Source organism: Colias philodice, chromosome 28 (assembly GCF_061535455.1).
Source record: "Colias philodice isolate Cphi_HAF_F1 chromosome 28, ilColPhil1 Martin Lab GWU primary, whole genome shotgun sequence".
Lineage (NCBI taxonomy): Eukaryota > Metazoa > Arthropoda > Insecta > Lepidoptera > Pieridae > Colias > Colias philodice.
The window spans coordinates 3,872,932-3,893,948 of record NC_143113.1 but is presented as its reverse complement, the minus strand read 5'-3'; the positions used below and the strand labels follow the sequence as shown (position 1 = coordinate 3,893,948).

The following is a 21,017-nucleotide window of genomic DNA, read 5'->3' as shown; positions in this document are numbered from 1 at the left end:
AACTATCCACGCGTCTGTGTGATGATTAGATCTTTAAAACGACTACATGTGCGGTTTTAAAGTGATTTTAGAGGAATTTATATTTATAATTTATTAGGTGTTTACAAAGTAGGCAAAACCGCGGGCAGAAAATATTTAAAAAATGACACCAAAGAGCAAAACAAACAAGTGTAAATAAAAACCTTATATTTATAAATGTTCTAAAATTATACAAAATAATTTAAATCCCATTTCACTTTTTATTCTTCTTTTTACTCTTTATAGGCACATCTGTCTCAGTTATATTATCTGTCTGGCTAATTTGTTCTTCATCAACAGCTTTCTTATCTTTTTTCTTTTTCTTTCTCTTTTTGGGAACTGTTTCTTCATTTAGAGTATAAATTTCATTTACTCCTTCATCTTGATCATTTAATTCAACATTTTTATTTTCACTACTGGCATCACTGTCATTTGCTTTCCGTTTTACTTTTTTTACAGGTTCCTTCTCATTGCAAAGGTTTGATTCTTGTGCTACTGACTTATTTTTGGATTTCTTTACTTTATTTTCGTTTTCACTTGAAATATCATCTTCACTGTTATTGTTCCTGGCTTGAGAGTAACCTTTATATTTAGCCTGTTGTAATAATGCCTGTTCTTGCATTTCAATCCTTGCTAATTTACCTAATGCTTTTAGACCATGACGGGCACCTCTGAAAGATAAATAATATTTTGAATGAAAAATTTGCAAATCTTTTGCAATTTTAGAAACAGTATAATACACAGTACAGTGACACTTTTTTTGTTTACAAAGATATTTAAAATAGTAATAGATATTGAACATGCTAACTTTAATATTTTGAAGTTGAAAAGTTTTTTATAAAATTTCATTAAAAAAAATTATCTAAATTATTTTTACATGGAAATTAAAAGGTAGTAGGTACTTGAAGGACATCAAGATATTGAAATATGCCATATATATGTACTGACCAGGCTTATGTAAAAAAGTCTCTTTTATAATAAGCAACTTTTTTAACATACTTTAAACTGTACAAAATATAATATTAATAGCAATACAAATCCCATACTTATGAGCAGTTCTGCCTTCACAAGCTGCAAATAGCTCCTCATCACTCAATTTCACACCAGGTACTGTTTCGTCTACAATTCCTTGATCATTCAAATCTTCAGTTTTAGCACCACCATTTGATAGTATGGAGGTTTTAACAAAAAAGTTTGTATATTCCTCTTTTGATTTATCTTTATTCTTCTTTTTGTAGGTCCAAGAACTGTTTGTTATTTCAAACTCGTCATCTTTAGTTTTTATTGCCTTTGTCTTTCCATTTTTCTCTTTAACCTGAAATTTATAAATTAAATAAGAATGTATGAGGCTGTTAATTATTTACTATTTTATCCAAATAATACAGTTTTCTAACATTTAACTCTTAATAGTGTTGCGACTTGTTGCTATAATGTTTATTAATCACCTTCTCAGTTACATAAGAATTCAATTCATATAAATTTTAAACACATTTTATAAGCTTCATCTGTATGTTTATATGTAATCAATTCCTTTAGAGTTGATTTTAACCTTTAAACAGACAGATTTAATTCTAACATACACTTATCAACAATCAGTGACAATAATTTCATGAGTTTAAGCAGATTTTTTAGTATATCTATACATATTTTAGCTGAAGAATTTGTTTGTTTGAACGCGTTAATCCCGGGAACTACTGGTCCGATTTGAAAAATTCTTTCAGTGTTGGATAGCCCATTTATTGAGGGAGGCTATAGGCTATATATCATCACGCTAAGACAAACAGAAGCGGAGCCATGTGGGTGAAACCGCGGAGCGCAGCTAGTATAACATATATGTACTTTGATTATATTTATATATTAACGTAGTTACCTCAACATTACTAGCAGCCGTGTTGTACAGTTTCGTCCACCAATGTTCTGTAAATTCCGCGGCTGCATCATGCCCAATGCCCGTGACACTACGCTTCAACTTCGGTTTTAGCGCTTCCGATATACCATTTTCATGTTTTCCTAAACCTTTGCCTAAAAAAATTTAAAAACAAATTCGTAGAACTATCGACGATAATTATTATTATGTTGAGTTTGTTGATATTTACCATCGGTCCAGCCATATTTTTCTAATTGTTTGCGTGCGAAATCCATTGCTTTATATCATTTAAATTAAATCATAACTCTTATTAATAAAAATAAAGTATAATTATTGTTATTAAATATGATAATATTTATAACCTAAAAATAACCACATTGGTTTGTTTTGAATGTCTATGTCAAGCGGTCAAGTGTCGACTATCGAACAGTGTTAGCAACCTGAAGTGAGCTGATTATCGTACCAGGGGCGTAAAATTATCGTACATTAGGCGTTTTTGGTTCGAAATTATCGTACTTTTTAGAATAAAGTCAATTATAAATAAATAAATCATATAAATTGTAATATTGATAAGTATGCAAGTTCTCTATAGTTAATCTTTGTTTAACTACCGCTGTCAATTTGTCAAATCAACGGGACATGAACGGGACACTGAAACCCAAACGTTTACGTGCCTTAATATTCATTATACTCTTTGGTTTTACGCATGGTACAGACTACAGACCTGAACCGATTCCATTTCCACTTTATGTTCAATAAACGCGCCAAGTTTAAAATTCAATCTGACAAAATTTCACTGTTCCCATGAAAGTTCGATATGAAACACGTCAAAATTTCATATTTGTATGGGTGAAATAATATAAATTCTCGAATTTTGCCTGATAGAAATTATCGTAAAATCAGCGTACGATAATAACATGCTATCGTACATCGTACGTAGGCACCAAATTATCGTGTTTGTACGATAATTATCGTACGGTTGGGAACGCTGCTATCGAATGATTTTGACACATGACAAATACTTACAGACTATTTAAATAGGTTAAAAGTTAACAAAGATAAATAAGAACTTTTACAAAAGGTTTTCTAAAAGCATGCTAAATATTAAAAATTACATTATAATGTAATATGAAAAAAATGTGGTAGAAAAGCAGTTAATATTATAATTATGTGTAATGAAAAAACGACTATCATTTCAGATTTAATAAGTTAAAAATGAGAGATGAAACACTATTAATTTTCATTGTTCATAGCAATACAGACGAAGTCGCGTGCTACAGCTAGTATTACATAAAATTGAGCATTAGTTATCCATTAATAATTAATTAATGAGTTGTTTTACAATAAATTTCAAACATCTTCTATAGGAACAATTTTATTATAATAACACACGATGTATAATTTTCAATCACATAGGAATGTCTCAACTACACAGGTAGGTACATAAAGATTAATATAAAATATATGAATAATTTATCATACAAAAATATATCATATTGATACAATATTTATTATTTCTGCAGTTCTTTTAGGTCTTCAAAGGTTGCTTCGTTCTCTTCACTGCAAAAAAAATACAAAAATAAAAATACAGAAGAAGCAATTTTATCTGGTTCGATAAAAAAAGCGAAACTAGCTTAAAATATACGAGCCGACTTAGAGCGTTTTCACATTATCCGATCCGATATCGGATATCGGACGCCGATAGCCGATATCCGATATCGGATACAATTTGCCCTTTCAGGCCCTTTCACATTGTCCGATAAAATCGTTCCGATATCATCATGAGTGTTGCCAGAAATTTTTAGAGATAACTAAACTAAATTGCCAGTTGATAAAAAAAGGTATAATTAAAAAAAATCTAATGTTAGAAATCATAGTTGTACATGTACATTAAAAATAACTACGATAAAGAAAAACAACTTCAAAAAAGAAAAGTAAAATGTAAAAAAAGATTTGATATCACAAATTACTGCATATTATTTAGATGTGCTATTTACTAAATAATTTTGATATCGGTCATTTGTATAACATAATATACTTATATGTTAACACATTATAAATTAAATAAAGGAGAATGGGCAAATTGGGCCTGAAACTTGGGCTAGGACCAATACACACGAAATATTGTTTTTGTGATATATCATTACACATACCTTACGAAAAAAATAAAATAAAAAAATAAATCAACCGGGTTCTTGTACAGTCAAGGCAAAAAGTTTTATTTATTTGGCTATTATTTTGCGCACAATAACGGTGTTTTTAATTCGAGTGATAAATATAAATCTAAATGTCACTGGAGTGACTGAGTTTAACCACAAAAAACGTCTAACTACGTTGAATTATAATAAACACGGTATAGGTACCTGTTACAAAACATAATGTTAGTGTATTTCGTTTATTAGAAGGCTTAAGATTAGTAAGTATTTGTAAGTGAAAGTGAATTGGAGTAACATAAAGATATTGTCATTGTCTTATAACAGTTATTTATTGCAAAAAATATTATACACAAAGAAATAAAACTTGATGTGACTGTACAAAAACCCGGTTGATTATTTTTTTATATATATTTTTCCCGTTATGTATGTGTTATGATCTATTATAAAAACAATATCTTATGTGTATTGGTCCAACTCAAGGGTTCAGGCCCAACTTCCATAGTAAAATGCCCATTCTCCTTTATATCAATACCTACTACAACCTAGTATTAGTTAATAGTTTTAGTAATACATACATATTAGTAAATACCTTTCAAAATCTATTAAATGTATTTTTAGCAAGACGTACCTAGTCATTTAGTCATTTTTTCGCTACATACATTTATAAAAGTTCATGTAGTACCTATGATAAATTTATTAAGTGATACAATCTTTGTTCACATTTTCTTTTCTTTTTCTTATTACACTGTAATATCCTAAAATAATATTGTCACTCGTTCAAATATATTTGTAATATGATTATTGTAGTTAATTTCCTGTAAGTAAAGATACATAAATTATTTTATTCTCATAAACAATTATTTTAGAATTAAGAGTTTTCAAACTTTGTATTCTTTGTTGTGAATTCAAAATAAAAATAAAATCGGCTCCTTTTTTTGAAGTCGGTTAAAAACAAAGCACTCAATGACAACAATACAATAAACAGTACAACCAACATCCGAGTAGGAGGAGCGAGGCAGAATGAGATAAAATAAAGATGATAGACACTAATGTTTTCGAAGATAGATATTTGAATTTAAGAACGCAATATATTTTTGTTTACTTCAATTCAGCCAATTGCCGTATATTTTAATACGGCAAATAAAAATAGCTGCCGTATAAATCGTATTTTAAATGCCTTTAAATACTTAAATGTGTGTTTACTTAATAAAAAAAGGTTTCTTTTAATAGAAAGGGTTTTAGGTTAAAAGCAAAGAATTTTTTTAAAGATTGAGCGCCCTATAAGACTGAAAATACACAAACTAGTGCTTTTTTGCTGTTGGTATACTGCCTTTTCGAAAATTGAGTTGGCAACACTGAACATTATCGTCCGATAGCCACTGGGAATATCGGTGTCGGCTCCGATATCCGATATCGGATCGGACAATGTGAAAGACAGGCACATATTTCATACATTTTACTTCCCTCCGATATCGGATATCGGCTATCGGCTTCCGATATCCGATATCGGATCGGATAATGTGAAAACGCTCTAAAAAGTGCTAAAACCTTATGTTATTATATCACAAAAAATGTGTCATATATTTATTTGGTATAGTTAACTATAATCTTTATAAAATACATATATGAATAATCTAACATAGTGCATATAATAAAAAGGTAATTGCTATAGCATTATAAGGTAGGTAGATACTGTGTTTAACATTTTAAATTATTACATAAAGTATAAACAATTGATTCTATATGGTCCATTATGTAAAGGAGTTTTATTACTCCATCTGGCAATTACGCATTCACAAAATCTAGGCACATCTAGGGCACACTCATAAAAACACCATAGACAAGCTTAATCGCAAAAGAATTGCCATTACCAAAAACTCTAGCAAAACCATAGACATCTTAACTTAATTTTTCATACCCAAAAGCATTTTTTATTTCTTAACTTCAGAATAATGGTTATGATTAGGATCGCGTTTTGACCTTTCCAAATATTTCAAGCCATGTGTACCGCTAGAAGAGTAGCATTCAAAAAGTTGCCGTTTCAATAATTCCGGTCGAAAGTTTTTCAAGAAATACACCCAGCATTTTACTATTTCTTCATCATTGGAGCCTCTGAAAATTGTTACTCTATATTATATTTAAAATTCATGACTATAACCATAGACTAATATACTCAAGCTCTATAACCATAGACTAATATGCTATAACAGTAAAATTTAGAAAATACTTTAGTACAAACCCGTGCAAGTATTTCTATAGCTTTTGTGTTATTCTTATATGTAAATATCACAGCCAAGTATTATCAAAATATGTTCAGTGGTTTTCGACAGAAAGAATACCATACATCAGTCCGCACAAACTTTTGTATTACTTATACTATAAGTAATACAAAAGTTTGTGCGTTAAAAAAATCATATATTGAACACTATAAGTCTTATAGTGTTCAATATATGATTTTTTTAAACCATAATGCATATAAACATATGTATTATACTAGAGAAAAATATCTTAATTTCGATCTATATAAAACTAAGATCCTCTATTATCTATGATTTATATAAGTACAAAATAAGGCTAATTAAATTTAAAAAATCAAATATTACTTACGGTTTCTTCACCAGTATATCTTCAATTTCTCTGACATACCATTTGGGATGATCTTCCAAAATATCTAATTTGCTGAGCATGATGTCATCAACTTCATAGATTTCTCCTGAAATTATCAGATTTTTTTTATTAAAAATAGCAACTTCCTTGTTATGTATGACTTCTATTGTCCAGAAAAATAAAATGCAGAGCCAGTTTCTTGATTCGTTTGTCATGGCAATACCGTCAGAACGTAAGGCGACAATTTGATATCATTGAATTTTGCCAAAGCAGTTTCACTTCTGACACGAATGCTCAGCACACACACTTTATTATACATAATTTTTCGTTTAAAATGACAGTTAAAACATACAGTTACACATCCAGAAGTTGGGAATTACCTACTAATATAAATAAAATTTCACACAAAGAAAAAAATATATGAACATAAATGAATGAAATACCTTTAATATGATGTCCATCACCAGGGCTATATAAGAGGAATGGTATATTATACTTTGTGGCTATGATTAGTGGGTACTTATTCTTAGTAATCCCTTCGGTTAGAAACGTTCCTGTGCCATGTTCAGGGTTTGTAAGCCAGTGGTGGTTGGGCTCATTGCGTTTTAGCGTTCCGTACACAAATACTTTGTGAGACATCTATAAAATAATTACAAATAATTAGTATTAGTTAATAACAGATCTCTTTTGAATGATCATTTAATGTTTAAAGGATGTGTTATCACAATGATATACATACTACATTCACTATTAATTCTAAATTACATGATAATAGTACAATCATAGGTTTATGGTCTAATATGGTCTAATATTGGTTTATGTAAATGTCAGGGAACAATTGAACAATTTTATGATGTAGTTATCCTTCAATTAAGCATTTATAGTAAGGTTACCTGAATAACATATACGAGATACCTACTGTATTATATATTACTAAATATTATCGTGTTAACACTACCTTTTATTGCCTGTCTATCAAAGGAGATCTAATTAAAATACAAATATTAGTCAATAAGGTAGGATGGTAGTTAAGTGAAAAAATGAACATTATAGGTATTATTATAGAAAATACTAACGTCTCGATATGCGATGAAATTATTATTTTTAAAATTAGTTATCAAAACTACACTCAAAACCTTAATCATTAATCAATAAATACTTTGAAACTAAAACATTTTACATTATTTTTAAATTGGGCGCCCCTGATATTTCGCAAAAAATTGAAAAGTCAGAATTAAAAACTTATGACATTGGCATTTGACATTGCTAGTTGCTACCTATGTAGCACAGAGTAAGTAAAGTTGAGTTTGCCTGTAGCAAAGTGCTAAAAGTCTTTGTTAGTGTTTTGTAGAGTTGGTTTTAATTAGGTAATCGCACAGCATTAATTAATTATTAATAACAATAATTATTTATATACCTAGTGCAACAAAAAAATCTTTATAGAATCTGTAGTAAAATCGACGACCATCGGTCAATGACATATCGATTTGGTTTCCAAAAATTGATTATCTAAACGTCATCCGTTGTTCGACTCAGTCCCAAGTCCCAACTCCCATTCAGTGATTTCAGTCATTCACTCTGCCATTCATGATTGATGATTCAGATTTCAGACATTCAGTTGATTTTTTGTATTGCGACGCAGTTGTTGTGTTTATTAGTGATGATAAAAAATTGATACAGTATTTCGCTGAATATAAAACACTATGTTTTGCAATCAACTTTAGTATTTTTCGATACTATCGAACAATAACTAATACTCTTTCGTATTTTGTGCTGTGTTTTTAATTGAAATCAATAAAAATGAGGCTGGCGGGCACGATTTTTAGCAATGTGACGAAGATGTTGGACTTTTATTCGCAATTTAATCCATCGCCGCTCTCAATAAAGCAGTTTATAGATTTTGGTAAGTCAACAACATTTATCAAGTCATTTTTTCAAGCCATTTCAAGCATTGGATCAGAGTTCATTATGAACGCAATATCTTTTACTATATTATACGTTCGTAGTTTGTTTTGTATCTTTGCTTTATGAAAAAAATCTTCCAATATTTCGTCTTTTAAAATATTTAATTTTACATTCTTCCACATCGATTTTTGATCTCATCACAACAAACTTTCAAGGTCAAATGGATATCCCATAATTTATGGATGAATAAGGTCCTAGTAATAGTACTACATAATTGATACTAAAACACGTTATGAAAGTCAGTCAAGGACAGTTTAATTTAAATATATTATACAGTTTAGGCCTACGATGTTATTATCCATACTAATATTATAAATGCGAAAGTAACTCAATCACGCCTTAACTACTGAACCAATTTGCATGAAATTTGGTATAGAGATATTTTGATACCCGAGAAAGGACATAGGCTACTTTTTACCCCGGGACATAGGATAGGTTTTATCCCGGAAATCCCACGGGAACGGGAACAATACGGGTTTTTCTTTGACTGCGTGGGCGACGCCGCAGGTGGAAAGCTAGTAATATGATAAAGATATGTTCTGAAGCTTATCATACAATAATAATTATATAAGTCTAAGTGTAGTGACTTATATGACTTATTTCAGTGAATGTAAATTAAGTACATAATACATAGTAGATAAACAATTTTTAACTCCGAATGAAATGATACAGATACTTAGTAAAGTAAATGTAAAATTAATAAAATATTAAACAGAATGTAGGTACCTAACACTTTCCAAACATATTTTTTTATATTGTTTCCTGTAAGGGCTCTGATTGATTTTGATAGAATTTATTTTGTACATTTGGTAGGCCTGAGAATATTAACACTCCTAGTGTTACAAGTGTTTATGGGCGGTGGTGACCACTTAACATCAGGTGGCCCATCTGCTCCTTTGCTTGCTCTGACATAAAAAAAAAAAATATTATGTTGTTACCTTTTTTTTTACACACTTATGTATGTTTGTTTATAACCCACTCACCACTGTAACCAACTGTTTTAGACTCAAATTTGATTCACTTTTAACGGACTGTATTAATTATTGAAATGTTGTACTTTTCAATTAATTTAGTAACATTAAAGTTAGTTTATTTTTTATTTTTGAAAAAATATTTAATACTAGCTTTCCACCCGCGGTTTCGCCTGTGCAGTCAAAGAAAAACCCGCAAAGTTCCCATTCTCGTAGTAGTTCCGGGATAATCCTATGTCCTGGGGTAACATATTTCGCAATTAAAGGTAGCCTATGTCCTTTCTCGGGTATCAAAATATCTCTATACCAAATTTCATGCAAATTGGTTCAGTAGTTAAGGCGTGATTGAGTAACAGACACAGTCAGAGTTACTTTCGCATTTATAATATTAGTATGGATTATTATTCTTCTAATTGATAAAAGTGTCCTGTGAGAATTATAGACCTAGCTAGACCAGCCAGTCTACTATAATATGATGATGATGAAACAAACATAACCCATGGCAATTCGTCTTCTATCAATATCTTAATTGTTTTGTTATTACGTCCTACAATAATAGCTGAATGGAGAATTAATAATAATGAATATTGAGTTCAATTGAAAGCAATGTTACAATGTTTGCGTTTAAATTAAATAGGGCAGAGTTTGTTCTATTTATTGTTGACTAGGTGCTTGCTCTGGCTTTGCCTATCTAGACAATATAAAATGTAACCTATGTTATGTAGGAATAATGCAGCTTTCTACTGGTGAAGTATTTAGAGAATTTGGTAAAGCAGTAAAAATTTAAATTTATTAACGGTTAAATTAAAATGAATAAAAATCATATGTACATAACACATCTTCTATCCACACAATCAGGTTCACACAATTTCATCTAAATCTCTTCAGCCATTGAAGTACAAACAAGTAACATACAATCAAAATATCAATAAAATAAAATATTATACGTATGTATTAGAATAAGTACACCTACAGTCACAGTTTTAATTTAATAAATTAATATAATATTCATAAAATATGTAATGGGAACAATACAACGCATTAACATAGTGTTCAAAGATAGTGGTATTTATAAGTGTTCAGATTGTTTTTATTGGCAGAATATCTGCATTGCAGAAAAATGATTAATTGATGCTGTTTCGATGTTTTCCATTTCTATTTGGTATCTCAATTACCGATTTCGATAATTCTTTTTTTATTATATTACTTGAAGTACGAGGATGGTTCTTAGGTAGAGAAAACGTAAATATGTACCACGGGCGAAGCCGGGGCGGACCGCTAGTTCTTTATAAAAAAGTCGCAATTTTATCGTTAAGAAAATGTTTTTTCTTTCTTTTTTTCTGTAATATGAGTGTTAACAAAGACGAAGTTAAATTTCCGCCGTTTCTTTTGTATTTTATTAATTAAACTTTGTTATTGTGAGGTCGAGCTTGCAAAACAACTGTTTTCAAAGAATTTTCCTTATGATCTGTTGATTCTGTGGTTGATTCATACGAAACCTTCGCGAAAGTGAAATTAAACTGGGAATGACGAAAGCGATGGTTCATGTAATTTCAAGAATTAAATTAAATTAGTGGAATCTTATATATAAAATTCTCGTGTCACAATGTTAGTCTGCATACTCCTCCGAAACGGGTGGACCGATTCTCATGAAATTTTCTGTGCATATCGGGTAAGTCTGAGAATCGGCCAACATCTATTTTTCATATGTACCACGGGCGAAGCCGGGGCGGGCCGCTAGTTTAATTATATATTTGTGATTGACGCGTTGGGTCAGTGGTTGGGGCGTAAACGTAACAATCGTGGTGTTTCGGATTCGGAACATCGCAGGCTAATACATATTAAAAAAACAGCGTGTGTGCCGAGCACACGTGTTAGAAGTGAAACTTCTTTGGCAAGATTCAGAGATACCAAAATCGTCGCCTTACTTCATGACGTGACCGTATTGCCATGACGCCATCTTGAAAATTTGTCCTGGCTACTGACAGCATTTAAAGAAACTTACCGGCAACATTTTTGATAAACTATTTGTGATAATTAATAATATCATAACACTGATGTATTCAAGTCACGTTCTTTTGACGATAAACTATTTTAATATCAATGATAACAGCTATCTAAACGGCTAAACAGCGCACAATAAAACAACGCTAATGTGAAAGACAATTCAATAGTAACTTAATGCTGTCCTACATCGAATATGATAAATGCATTGTCTATTGTTTTATGGAATTTGATATGATGACAAACAAACATGTGTTATCTGTATGCTTTTTTTAAACGATTTTAATGGAAAAGGGCTAATGTTTTTTCTAATTATTATGTATGTGTATGTAGGTATTTTGACGTCACAAACTAGATAATTTCGTGGTCAATCATTATAGTTGGGTGGGTGAGTTGGGTATGAGGTGGGTGTGTCAAAGTTGTAAAAAAATATAATTAGGCTTTATCCTTATGTTGTCTATTTGAGTTTTATGAGGTGTCTAGGAATCACAGTAAATATAATTTTATTATTACAATTGTTTGCAATCACGTGTTTTTTATATTTGCAAAGTACACTACGACTAATCGGAGCGGGGCATAGTAATGAAAAATATTGCACGACCGGCAAAATACTCCTTTTTGAGGGCTTCCGTAATCCGTTGCGTGTGCTGCCTAAACAATATACAGGGTGTAATCGTTAAGTGTGCACAGGCGATTTTTCCGTAAGTATTACAGATAACAAAAAACTTTAAACTGATATCGAAAGTACTTAACCTAATGAGTAAAATGGCCGTAATAAATTTTTAAAAATAAATCGAGAAATATCAAAAAAAATATCTTTAAACCCCCCCATACATTAAGTATGAAATATGAATATCCCGTATACATTTAATATGAAAGATTTTAGCTTTCTTTTTCTTTTTTGGTTTTCTGCTTTAATTACTTCGCAAATTTGAAGTGGCATTTTCCACGCTTTTTCCGGACATTTTCACGCATTTTCCGGATATTTTCCGGGGATTTTCCGAGCATTTGTTCGACATTTTCCAGGCATTTTCCACGCTTTTTCCGGATATTTTCCAGACATTTCCCTGGCATTTTCCGGGATTTTCCAGACATTTTCCGGACATTTCCCTGGCATTTTCCGGGAATTTTCCACGCATTTCCCAGGCATTTTCCGGACATGTCTCAGGCATTTTCCGGGGATTTTCCAGGCATTTTCCAGATATTTTCCGGGAATTTTCCAGGCATTTTCCGGACATTTCCCTGACATAGCCTGTAAATGTCTGGAAAATCCCCGGGAAATGCTCGGAAAATCCCCGGAAAATGCCTGGGAAATTCCTGGAAAATGTCTGGAAAATCCCGGAGAATGCCAGGGAAATGTCTGGAAAATATCCGGAAAAAGCGTGGAAAATGCCTGGAAAATGTCGAGAAAATGCTCGGAAAATCCCCGGAAAATATCCGGAAAATGCGTGAAAATGTCCGGAAAAAGCGTGGAAAATGCCACTTCAAATTTGCGAAGTAATTAAAGCAGAAAACCAAAAAAGAAAAAGAAAGCTAAAAATCTTTCATATTAAATGTATATGGGATATTCATATTTCATACATACTTAATGTATGGGAGGGTTTAAAGATAATTTTTTTGATATTTCTCGATTTATTTTTAAAAATTTATTACGGCCATTTTACTCATTAGGTTAAGTACTTTCGATATCAGTTTAAAGTTTTTTGTTATCTGTAATACTTACGGAAAAATCGCCTGTGCACACTTAACGATTACACCCTGTATATGTACTATGTAGTATATTATCTCATTAGAGCGTTTTTTTAGTTTTCTAAAGTATGTTTATTTATATAGTATAACCTACATATGTACTATGTAGTGAAGATAAACTGCGTAATAAAGTCACGAGATGTTATTAACGGAAGTGCAGCGTGTCCTGCGAAGGTTGAGGTGAAACCTTGGCCAAGGTTCTGCGGTAGTGTCGTACATGCATGATGTTATGTGATATGTATGTTTTATGTTATGTGATATAAGTGTCATTGTTTTGGTGTCGAATGTTCTAGAACAGCGATTCAACGAAGGATAGGAATTGTGTGACGTCACAGGTGATGATTCAAACGAATTATTATTAACTAGCTTTCCGCCCGCGGCTTCGCCCGCGCAGTCAAAGAAAAACCCGCACAGTTCCCGTTCCCATGGGATTTCCGGGATTGCGTCATTTTCCCGGGATAAAAAGTAGCCTATGTCCTTTCTCGGGTATCAAAATATCTCCATACCAAATTTCATGAAAATTGGTTCAGTAGTTTAGGCGTGATTGAGTAACAGACAGACAGACAGAGTTACTTTCGCATTTATAATATTAGTATGGATAATTAATCTAAGTTAAGAAACGTTTCTATATTTTGGTATTTTGGAGTTAAATGGCGGATCGCTAGTTAATAAGATCATTGTAGTTTGCTTAATTTCGAGTACCTTATTTCTTATAATGTACCTTGAGTAATGTATAAAGATGTATCTTGAGGAAAACTGCAGTAAAAATCACAAAGGATGTTGCATGATGCATCATGAGGCAAGTGAAATTCTTAAAGCTTTTTGTGAACAAACAAATAATTTAAGTTTTAACGCTAAAAGCAGTTTGAAGTCACGTACGCAAACACGTACATACCTTATGTATACGTACATTATGAGTATCAGTTTCAGAGTTTAGACTTTAGAGGCTCGTCAGTTTGCTAAATAAATTAGGAAGCTTTAGATAATTTAATTTGGTGAATATTTGCCTTTTAAGTGACGTTTCTGAAAACAGTAAAGGTTAATTAATTTCATTTCAATCAGAATATAAAGCCGTTCATGATGCAATCAAAACCTACAGGGTACTTCCCGTGGATACAGAATCTTGAAATTTGATACGAAGCAACGTTTTCTAGCACAGTTATAGAGATAATTGTGTTGTGAAAAGTATAAATTATTTACAGTTACTTATAAAAAATAGTTTATACGGAACCCTCGCTGCGGTTTCACTTGTCCGGTTTTTCGAGTCAGCTATATAACGTATTATCTATTCTATAGTATAACCATGTATAACATAACAATCTTGATATTTGAAAAGATTTACATGTTAAATGTGAAAGTTTGATTTGCAATAGCGTGTAAAACACTGAATGGATTTTGATGATATTTCGCATTAAGATAGACCTTGACCTGGTTTACAAAGATACTAGTTTTAAGAATACAGTTCTACGCTCGCATAAATTTTACCTTTTAAAGCCGTTCCTAGTAAATAGTTCTATAGCTATTTTGTTTCATGTTTAGTTTTGGAACGAAGTTCCTTATCGCGCGTTGCGAAAGTCGAAAAGTTGTAACGATACTTTTTGCTATAGTTGTCGCTTCGATCTAAATGCATCGTAACTGTTTCTTTTTTAAACGCATGTACGCATACGCAATATTCAAGAAATCGAACGTGAAAAGAAAAGCGGTACACATTTAAAGTTTGAAAATGGAAAATAATACAGAACTTATGACCAGACTAGGTATACAAAAGTCTGGTCATAAGACTATTGTATAGTCTGGTAAGTGGTAGGTATAGTATCATCTTTATTTTATTGTTTTTGTGATATTATTAGAATTAATAACACGTGACGTGACCTTGTGTTAGTATTATGGATTGCATTATAATTTACTAGCGGTCCGTCCCGGCTTCGCCCGTGGTACATATTTCGCAATAAAAGTTAGCCTATGTTCTTTCTCAGGGTCTAAAGATTATCTGTGCCAAATTTCATCAAAATCGGTCCAGTAGTTTATGCGTGAAAACCATACATACATACATACATACATACATACAAACCTTTCCTCTTTATGATATTATTTATAATTTATAATCAGATTATGAGTCATGATTATATACCTAATACTGTTTATTCCGAATATTGATAAGAATTAAGAATAGGTTTTTTTAAGGTTGATAGTTGTTTTTACTGCTGTTTATAGAATATAATTATTCATATTATAATTTTTAAAACCGGTCTAGTAGTTTTCGACTTTTTCGAATTAAATCGTAACATAAAATGAAAAAATATAATACTTTTGTCTTTTATCTTATCTTGGATGAATAGTTTTCAGTTTCTTTTTAAGATTATACTTTGACCCATTTGTAAATATCAAAACTAAGTATGTTTACATTATGTATTTGATAAACATTAATGATTAGACACCAACGGTAGTTTTGTTTCAACCGCCAAAAACTTGGCACGGTGCAATGTTTTGCTGACGTCATATTATAAGTAATTATTAATTTTGACCAAATTATATTGCAATTTTCCTTGAGGATCGCGGAAAATTATGAATACGAAATTCGTTATCTTTACATTGTGTTGAAAAGTAATTTTCTGTATTGCTATATTAAGAAATTAAAAAAAAATTAAGAGATGTCAAGGGACACCTGGATACAGAGAGACTGAGATACACGCGCACGCCGCCCGGCTTAAACTATAGCAAATAGTGTCGTTACAACTTTTCGTCTTAATTTTTTCCGTCTAGCCCCCTTTCGCAACGCGCGATATTGAACTTCGTTCCAAAAAAAAAATCCGCAGCTAATAATATTCATACTGTTTCTATCTTTCTTTCATATTTTGTATACATAATATTTATCACTACCCATAAATGTTTGTATCAATGGCACGCACACAAACACTAAAGCGTGTATATGTAGATACACACACACACATGTCCATACGATAACGAAATAAACAACAATAAATTTTATCGTTCAGCGGTTTCAATCGGCCTCTATTATCGCGAGAAATGTCAAAACAATGTTTATGTTTAGTGACGTCATCGTTTATAATGACTACAATAGGAACGGACGTTTACTCAAGAGTCTCTAAAGTTTATACCCGGCGCGGCCTAAGATGATCCCTATGACACTGACAGTTATTCTCAAGAGACAAACTTGTAATGGCGTCACCATTAAATTAGAAACGTATTGGAGGCGTCTAAAGCCGCGTATAAATTAAGCGCGGCAAACCATCGAACATAGGCGCGCGCTGCAGCCGCGTACTATGTAGACGGGATCGCCGCGCGCGGCGACGCGAACATTGCCGCGCTCGAACGTGCCGCGGGGCGATCCGCTCACTGTCGGTTTTTGAGACCGCATCAAAGGAGCTTCAGGCGTTCGCTCGCGCGCCGTGTGGACGGTTTGTAGTTTTGGTGATTCGGCTCGCGCGGCGTATACGTAAAAATGGACAACGAAAAGTGCCGTTTACTACTACAATTGTATGGCGCTAATGAATTTTTGTGGAACAGCAAATCCTCCCAATACTACAATAAATACCACAATTAAGTTTCACGCCATATAGCGATCTATTTAGATATAATTTTTTCATCCACCAACGCCTTTTTCTTTTATTTTTTTTACAAATAGGCTGGTGATGGTGAATCACAATGAAAGCGGCAGCCGCCCGACCACGCGCGTCCATACTCAAGAGTGAACACTGAACTAACCGCCGCGGTCTGTTCGTGATGGATCGCCTGCCGCGCGCGGCTACTACGTTCAACTTAAAATATATCTACATATTGGCTCGCGCAGCAAATTAACGTCAACTCTGGTCGAACATAGGCTCGCGCGGCTGCCGCGCTTAATTTATACGCACCTTAATAATGGCATTTATTAATTTTTACGTAGCTTTATGCCATTACAATGATATTCCGTTGGAATTATAACAATTCTTAACATTTACGAGAAATTATATCAATCTGACTTTACGTTTACGTCCTTCAAAACTTACATCGTTGGCATTTATCGACTAGTGCGGAAAGTATCGATAAACAAATTTCGATAATGGAAACGAGTTCACATTTTTTCCATGCTTAAGCTATAGTTCATTCTCTATTGAATGGAACAGAAGATCGCAGCATAATTAATTAATTAATTACCGTTCGCGTTAATTTACTTACCTATGATAATATAAGTTTTTTAGAAAAATTAAATGGGGGATTCCATTTTCATGATAAAATAATATACACTGTGTTAAACGGGTTAAAGATTACGAGAAAATGATAAGGTGCATTATAATGTTTTGGAAAACTTTCGTTTTACTTACCGTTTCGTTTACATAATAGACGTTAAAAATTCATTTTATAATATTTGTAAAAACATGTTTACCGACGTGGCTGAATGCAAACCACGCCTTAGCCTATAAAATAGTAAAGTATCGACACGATCCATCATACGAGCAATCACTAAGACGAACTGTCATAGGGATCATCTTAGGCCGCGCCGGGTATAATTATTAATAACTACGAATTGCGTATATCTTGTACTAGCTTTCCGCCCGTTAAACCCGCATAGTTCCCGTTCCCGTGGGATTTCCGGGATAAAACCTATCCTATGTGTTAATCCAAGTTACCCTCTATATGTGTGCTAAATTTCATTGTAATCGGTTCAGTAGTATTTGCGTGAAAGAGTAACAAACACACACACATCCTGACAAACTTTCGCATTTATACGTATTTCGCATTTATAATATTATTTGTAGGATTGGTTAGGGTTAGTCTGATAGCGGCAGTACACATGGGGCCAACGTGTTGGGCCAACGTGTTGGGCAAAAATGAAGATTCCTGTTCACACATTGGCTTACTGATCATTCTGCATTGGCGCTTCAAAGATGGACGTAGTCCGTAGAAGTTCTTGCAGCCGCGGCAATTTATATAAACAGTGCGTTTAATTATTACGTACCTATATGTGCACCAATAACAATGAGTGTACTCTGCCGTCTGCAATGATATCAATTTAATTTTAATTACCTATAAAACGAAACTTGAAATATTACGGACGGATGTACCTATTGATTGGTGATATTTGATCAATTAGCACAATTTAATCAAAATCATGCTCATTGTATATTGTTATTTAATTTTTAAGAACAAGTAACTGTTTCATACCTACTATTTTACTCATTTTATAAATATATATTCTTTTTTTTTTCGAAAATGTATGAAAGTGAGTTATGAAAACATCTAGAATAATATAATATAATAAATAGAAAATAAAACATCTAATTTATTGAGTCATAAGGTTTTTATTTTTGTGTAGTTCATGCCGTCGATTCCAAATTATTAAATTCCTTCATGTCGATACAATTCTACGAATTGTAAAACCTCATTGCTTGTCAACATCGGCGCCGCCATCGCTATCGGAACATGGAAACGTAAATTTCATTGACGCGCAACGATACTGTCTCCGCTGACGAGTAACAACAATCTGAACAAGACACCAACGTGTGAACGCTGTTTGCAGAGCGCGCCAAGATCCTTTGAAGTGTGCACAAAAAACCGACAACATTCGGTTGGCCTGCCAATATTGGCGCCAACTAGGCTAATGAAGCCAACATACCGCCAAGTAGCTCTCTACACGTTGGCCCAACCCGTTGGCCCAACACGTTGGGCCCATGTGTACTGCCACCATAAAGTCTAATTATTACTACGACTTGCGTATTTTTGCGCGTGTATCTTGTATTGGTTTTGTACTATGTACATGTTTTTCTGTGTTTTTTTCATACATACTTCAAACAGATAATGGAATTTCTAAAAGTTCCTGTAGTTGAAATAAATTACTGCAATTACTATCAAATTTAAAAAGTTGCATAATTACGCCGGTTTTATTTGCTTGTTTAGTTTTTATCCCAGTTTAAAACTGGCTAGTTAGTAAAAAAAATGTTTAAAGCTACAATTACGTGATTAATAAACTTCATTTTTGGCACGAGGCCTTGGTAGACACAGTTTGTTATCGTAAGGTGAATTTTTATAGCTGCAGCATACGGGTAATCTAAATATTATGAAATGGGTATGGTACGGGAGCCAGGAACAGATTTTATGACCAAGTTCCTCTCAAGCGGTAATTAGTAAAATGCATCTAAGTATAGTATTATGAAGCCTCGTGAACGTCAGCTGGAGCTCGGTTGGGGGGAAGAGCGGTTGTAGCCTCCCGTATCAGCTGACGGTTTTTCCACCAAGATACAGCCAGCTGACCTATATATTTATCCACAGTTACATATAAGCTATCATCAGGTAAATTTTTGTTTGAGAGGAAATAACGGAAAATAAATTTTTCTTTAAATTTAACTTTCATGTTCGAGACACCAGCCGACGTATAATACACCATGTTGTAACCAGCTGATTATTTTTTTTTCGTTGAGATATTGCGTTAGCTACAATTTGACAAATTTTTAGCTGAGAGGAAATGAATGAATGAATGTATTTTTTTTCCTACGTGCGTGGGAGGCTACAACCGCTCACCCCCCCAACCGAGCGCCAGCTGACGTTCACGAGGCTTTATAATACTATACTCTGAGGCGTCTGACGAATTATCTCTTGAGAGGAAATAATTAACCAGATTTGCACCTGGCTCCCGTACCAGTATATATACAATTATATGTTAGACTTGCTGTGTCCCTCGGTTTTACCCGCAGTGCCCGGCGCCTATTTGTCTTAACGTGATGATATATAGGCTATAGCCTTATAGCCTTCCTCGATAAATGGGCTATCTAACACCGAAAGAAGTTTTCAAATCGGACCAGTACTTCCTGAGATTAGCGCGTTCAATTGTAGAGACTATAATTTTAGTTAATTTATCACTGTACAGTGTACCTACACGTCATGTATGAATATTTAGAATTTCCAACGTTGCCTAAGTATGGAGGAAACTTGCTGTGTTGCCAACAGTACTAACTATTTGGCGAGCGGCCATGCGTTGTGGGTCAATGTCGGATATGTCATACGAAATTGTACGTAATAATCATTAACAATATATGTAAATCATAACAAGTTGGTACTTGACCACAGCTTTGCCCGTTATAGACCCACTTCTATCTCCTTCTCCAGACACAAAAATCTTAATACATTACTACCTATATAAAACGTAAAGGACAGACTGATCTATCAACGCACAGCCAAAACTACTGGAACGATCGGGCTGAAATTTAGCCTGCATAAAGCCACAATGATAATAGCCAGATAGCCATAATTATGGCAAAATCAAAAAAAAAATCAAAAAAAAAAATCAAAATTGTTTATTTGGAACAATAAAAACACACCTTACAAAAACTTTATGAACGATGGCACCCATAAAAGCTTAAATAAGCTGCGGCACAGGTGCCAACGCCCGCCTCCATACATACGAAGTTCCACTATTATAGATATAATGTAGGTATGCTTTAAGAAAGAATTTTGGTAAATTCTACCGATACGGGGATAAAATAGGAGATGAAAGTTGATACTACCGTAAAAATGTTTTTTGGTGAAGCTGCGGGCAATATTTTGCCATAAAAACGCTCCGTTGCAACCTGAAAGAAAGACAAACAGGCGGATCCAGTGCTAGCAACTAGTAATGCATAGCTATTTATCTTACGTGCTCCCAATAAATTGTATCGTGTCGATAAATATTCCATATTATGCCCC

At 33.0% G+C, this 21,017-nt stretch overlaps 3 protein-coding genes across 5 annotated transcripts in view; 1 reads left to right on the top strand and 2 right to left on the bottom strand.

Moving 5' to 3' along the window:
• Positions 1 to 169: 169 nt before the first annotated feature.
• LOC149476287 (G patch domain-containing protein 4) lies at positions 170 to 2,253 on the bottom strand. The gene is made up of 4 exons (XM_089712054.1): positions 2,115 to 2,253; positions 1,889 to 2,040; positions 1,065 to 1,333; positions 170 to 689 (listed from the first exon to the last, which is right to left on the bottom strand). Exons 1-4 carry the CDS (start codon positions 2,158 to 2,160, stop codon positions 233 to 235), a joined length of 924 nt encoding a protein of 307 aa, XP_089568180.1. The 5' UTR covers positions 2,161 to 2,253; the 3' UTR covers positions 170 to 232.
• Positions 2,254 to 3,244: 991 nt separating this feature from the next.
• Positions 3,245 to 7,872, bottom strand: LOC149476286 (putative gamma-glutamylcyclotransferase CG2811). 3 transcript variants are annotated; one of them, XM_089712030.1, is made up of 5 exons: positions 7,725 to 7,872; positions 7,092 to 7,287; positions 6,649 to 6,754; positions 5,960 to 6,153; positions 3,245 to 3,445 (listed from the first exon to the last, which is right to left on the bottom strand). In XM_089712030.1, the coding sequence occupies exons 1-4, from the start codon at positions 7,791 to 7,793 to the stop codon at positions 5,973 to 5,975; spliced, it is 552 nt and encodes a 183-aa protein (XP_089568156.1). In that variant the 5' UTR covers positions 7,794 to 7,872; the 3' UTR covers positions 3,245 to 3,445; positions 5,960 to 5,972. The 3 variants fall into 3 exon arrangements, with proteins under 3 accessions (XP_089568156.1, XP_089568157.1, XP_089568158.1); XM_089712031.1 differs by having other exon boundaries at positions 6,022 to 6,153; XM_089712032.1 differs by lacking the exon at positions 7,725 to 7,872 and adding an exon at positions 7,607 to 7,660.
• Positions 7,873 to 8,265: 393 nt separating this feature from the next.
• The window catches only part of Pdk (pyruvate dehydrogenase kinase), a 39,624-nt gene continuing 26,872 nt past the window's right edge, over positions 8,266 to 21,017 (top strand). The window contains exon 1 of the mRNA XM_089712289.1: positions 8,266 to 8,551. Coding sequence (XP_089568415.1) covers positions 8,449 to 8,551 — 103 coding nt within the window. The 5' untranslated portion in view covers positions 8,266 to 8,448. The remainder of the gene's footprint in view (positions 8,552 to 21,017) is intronic.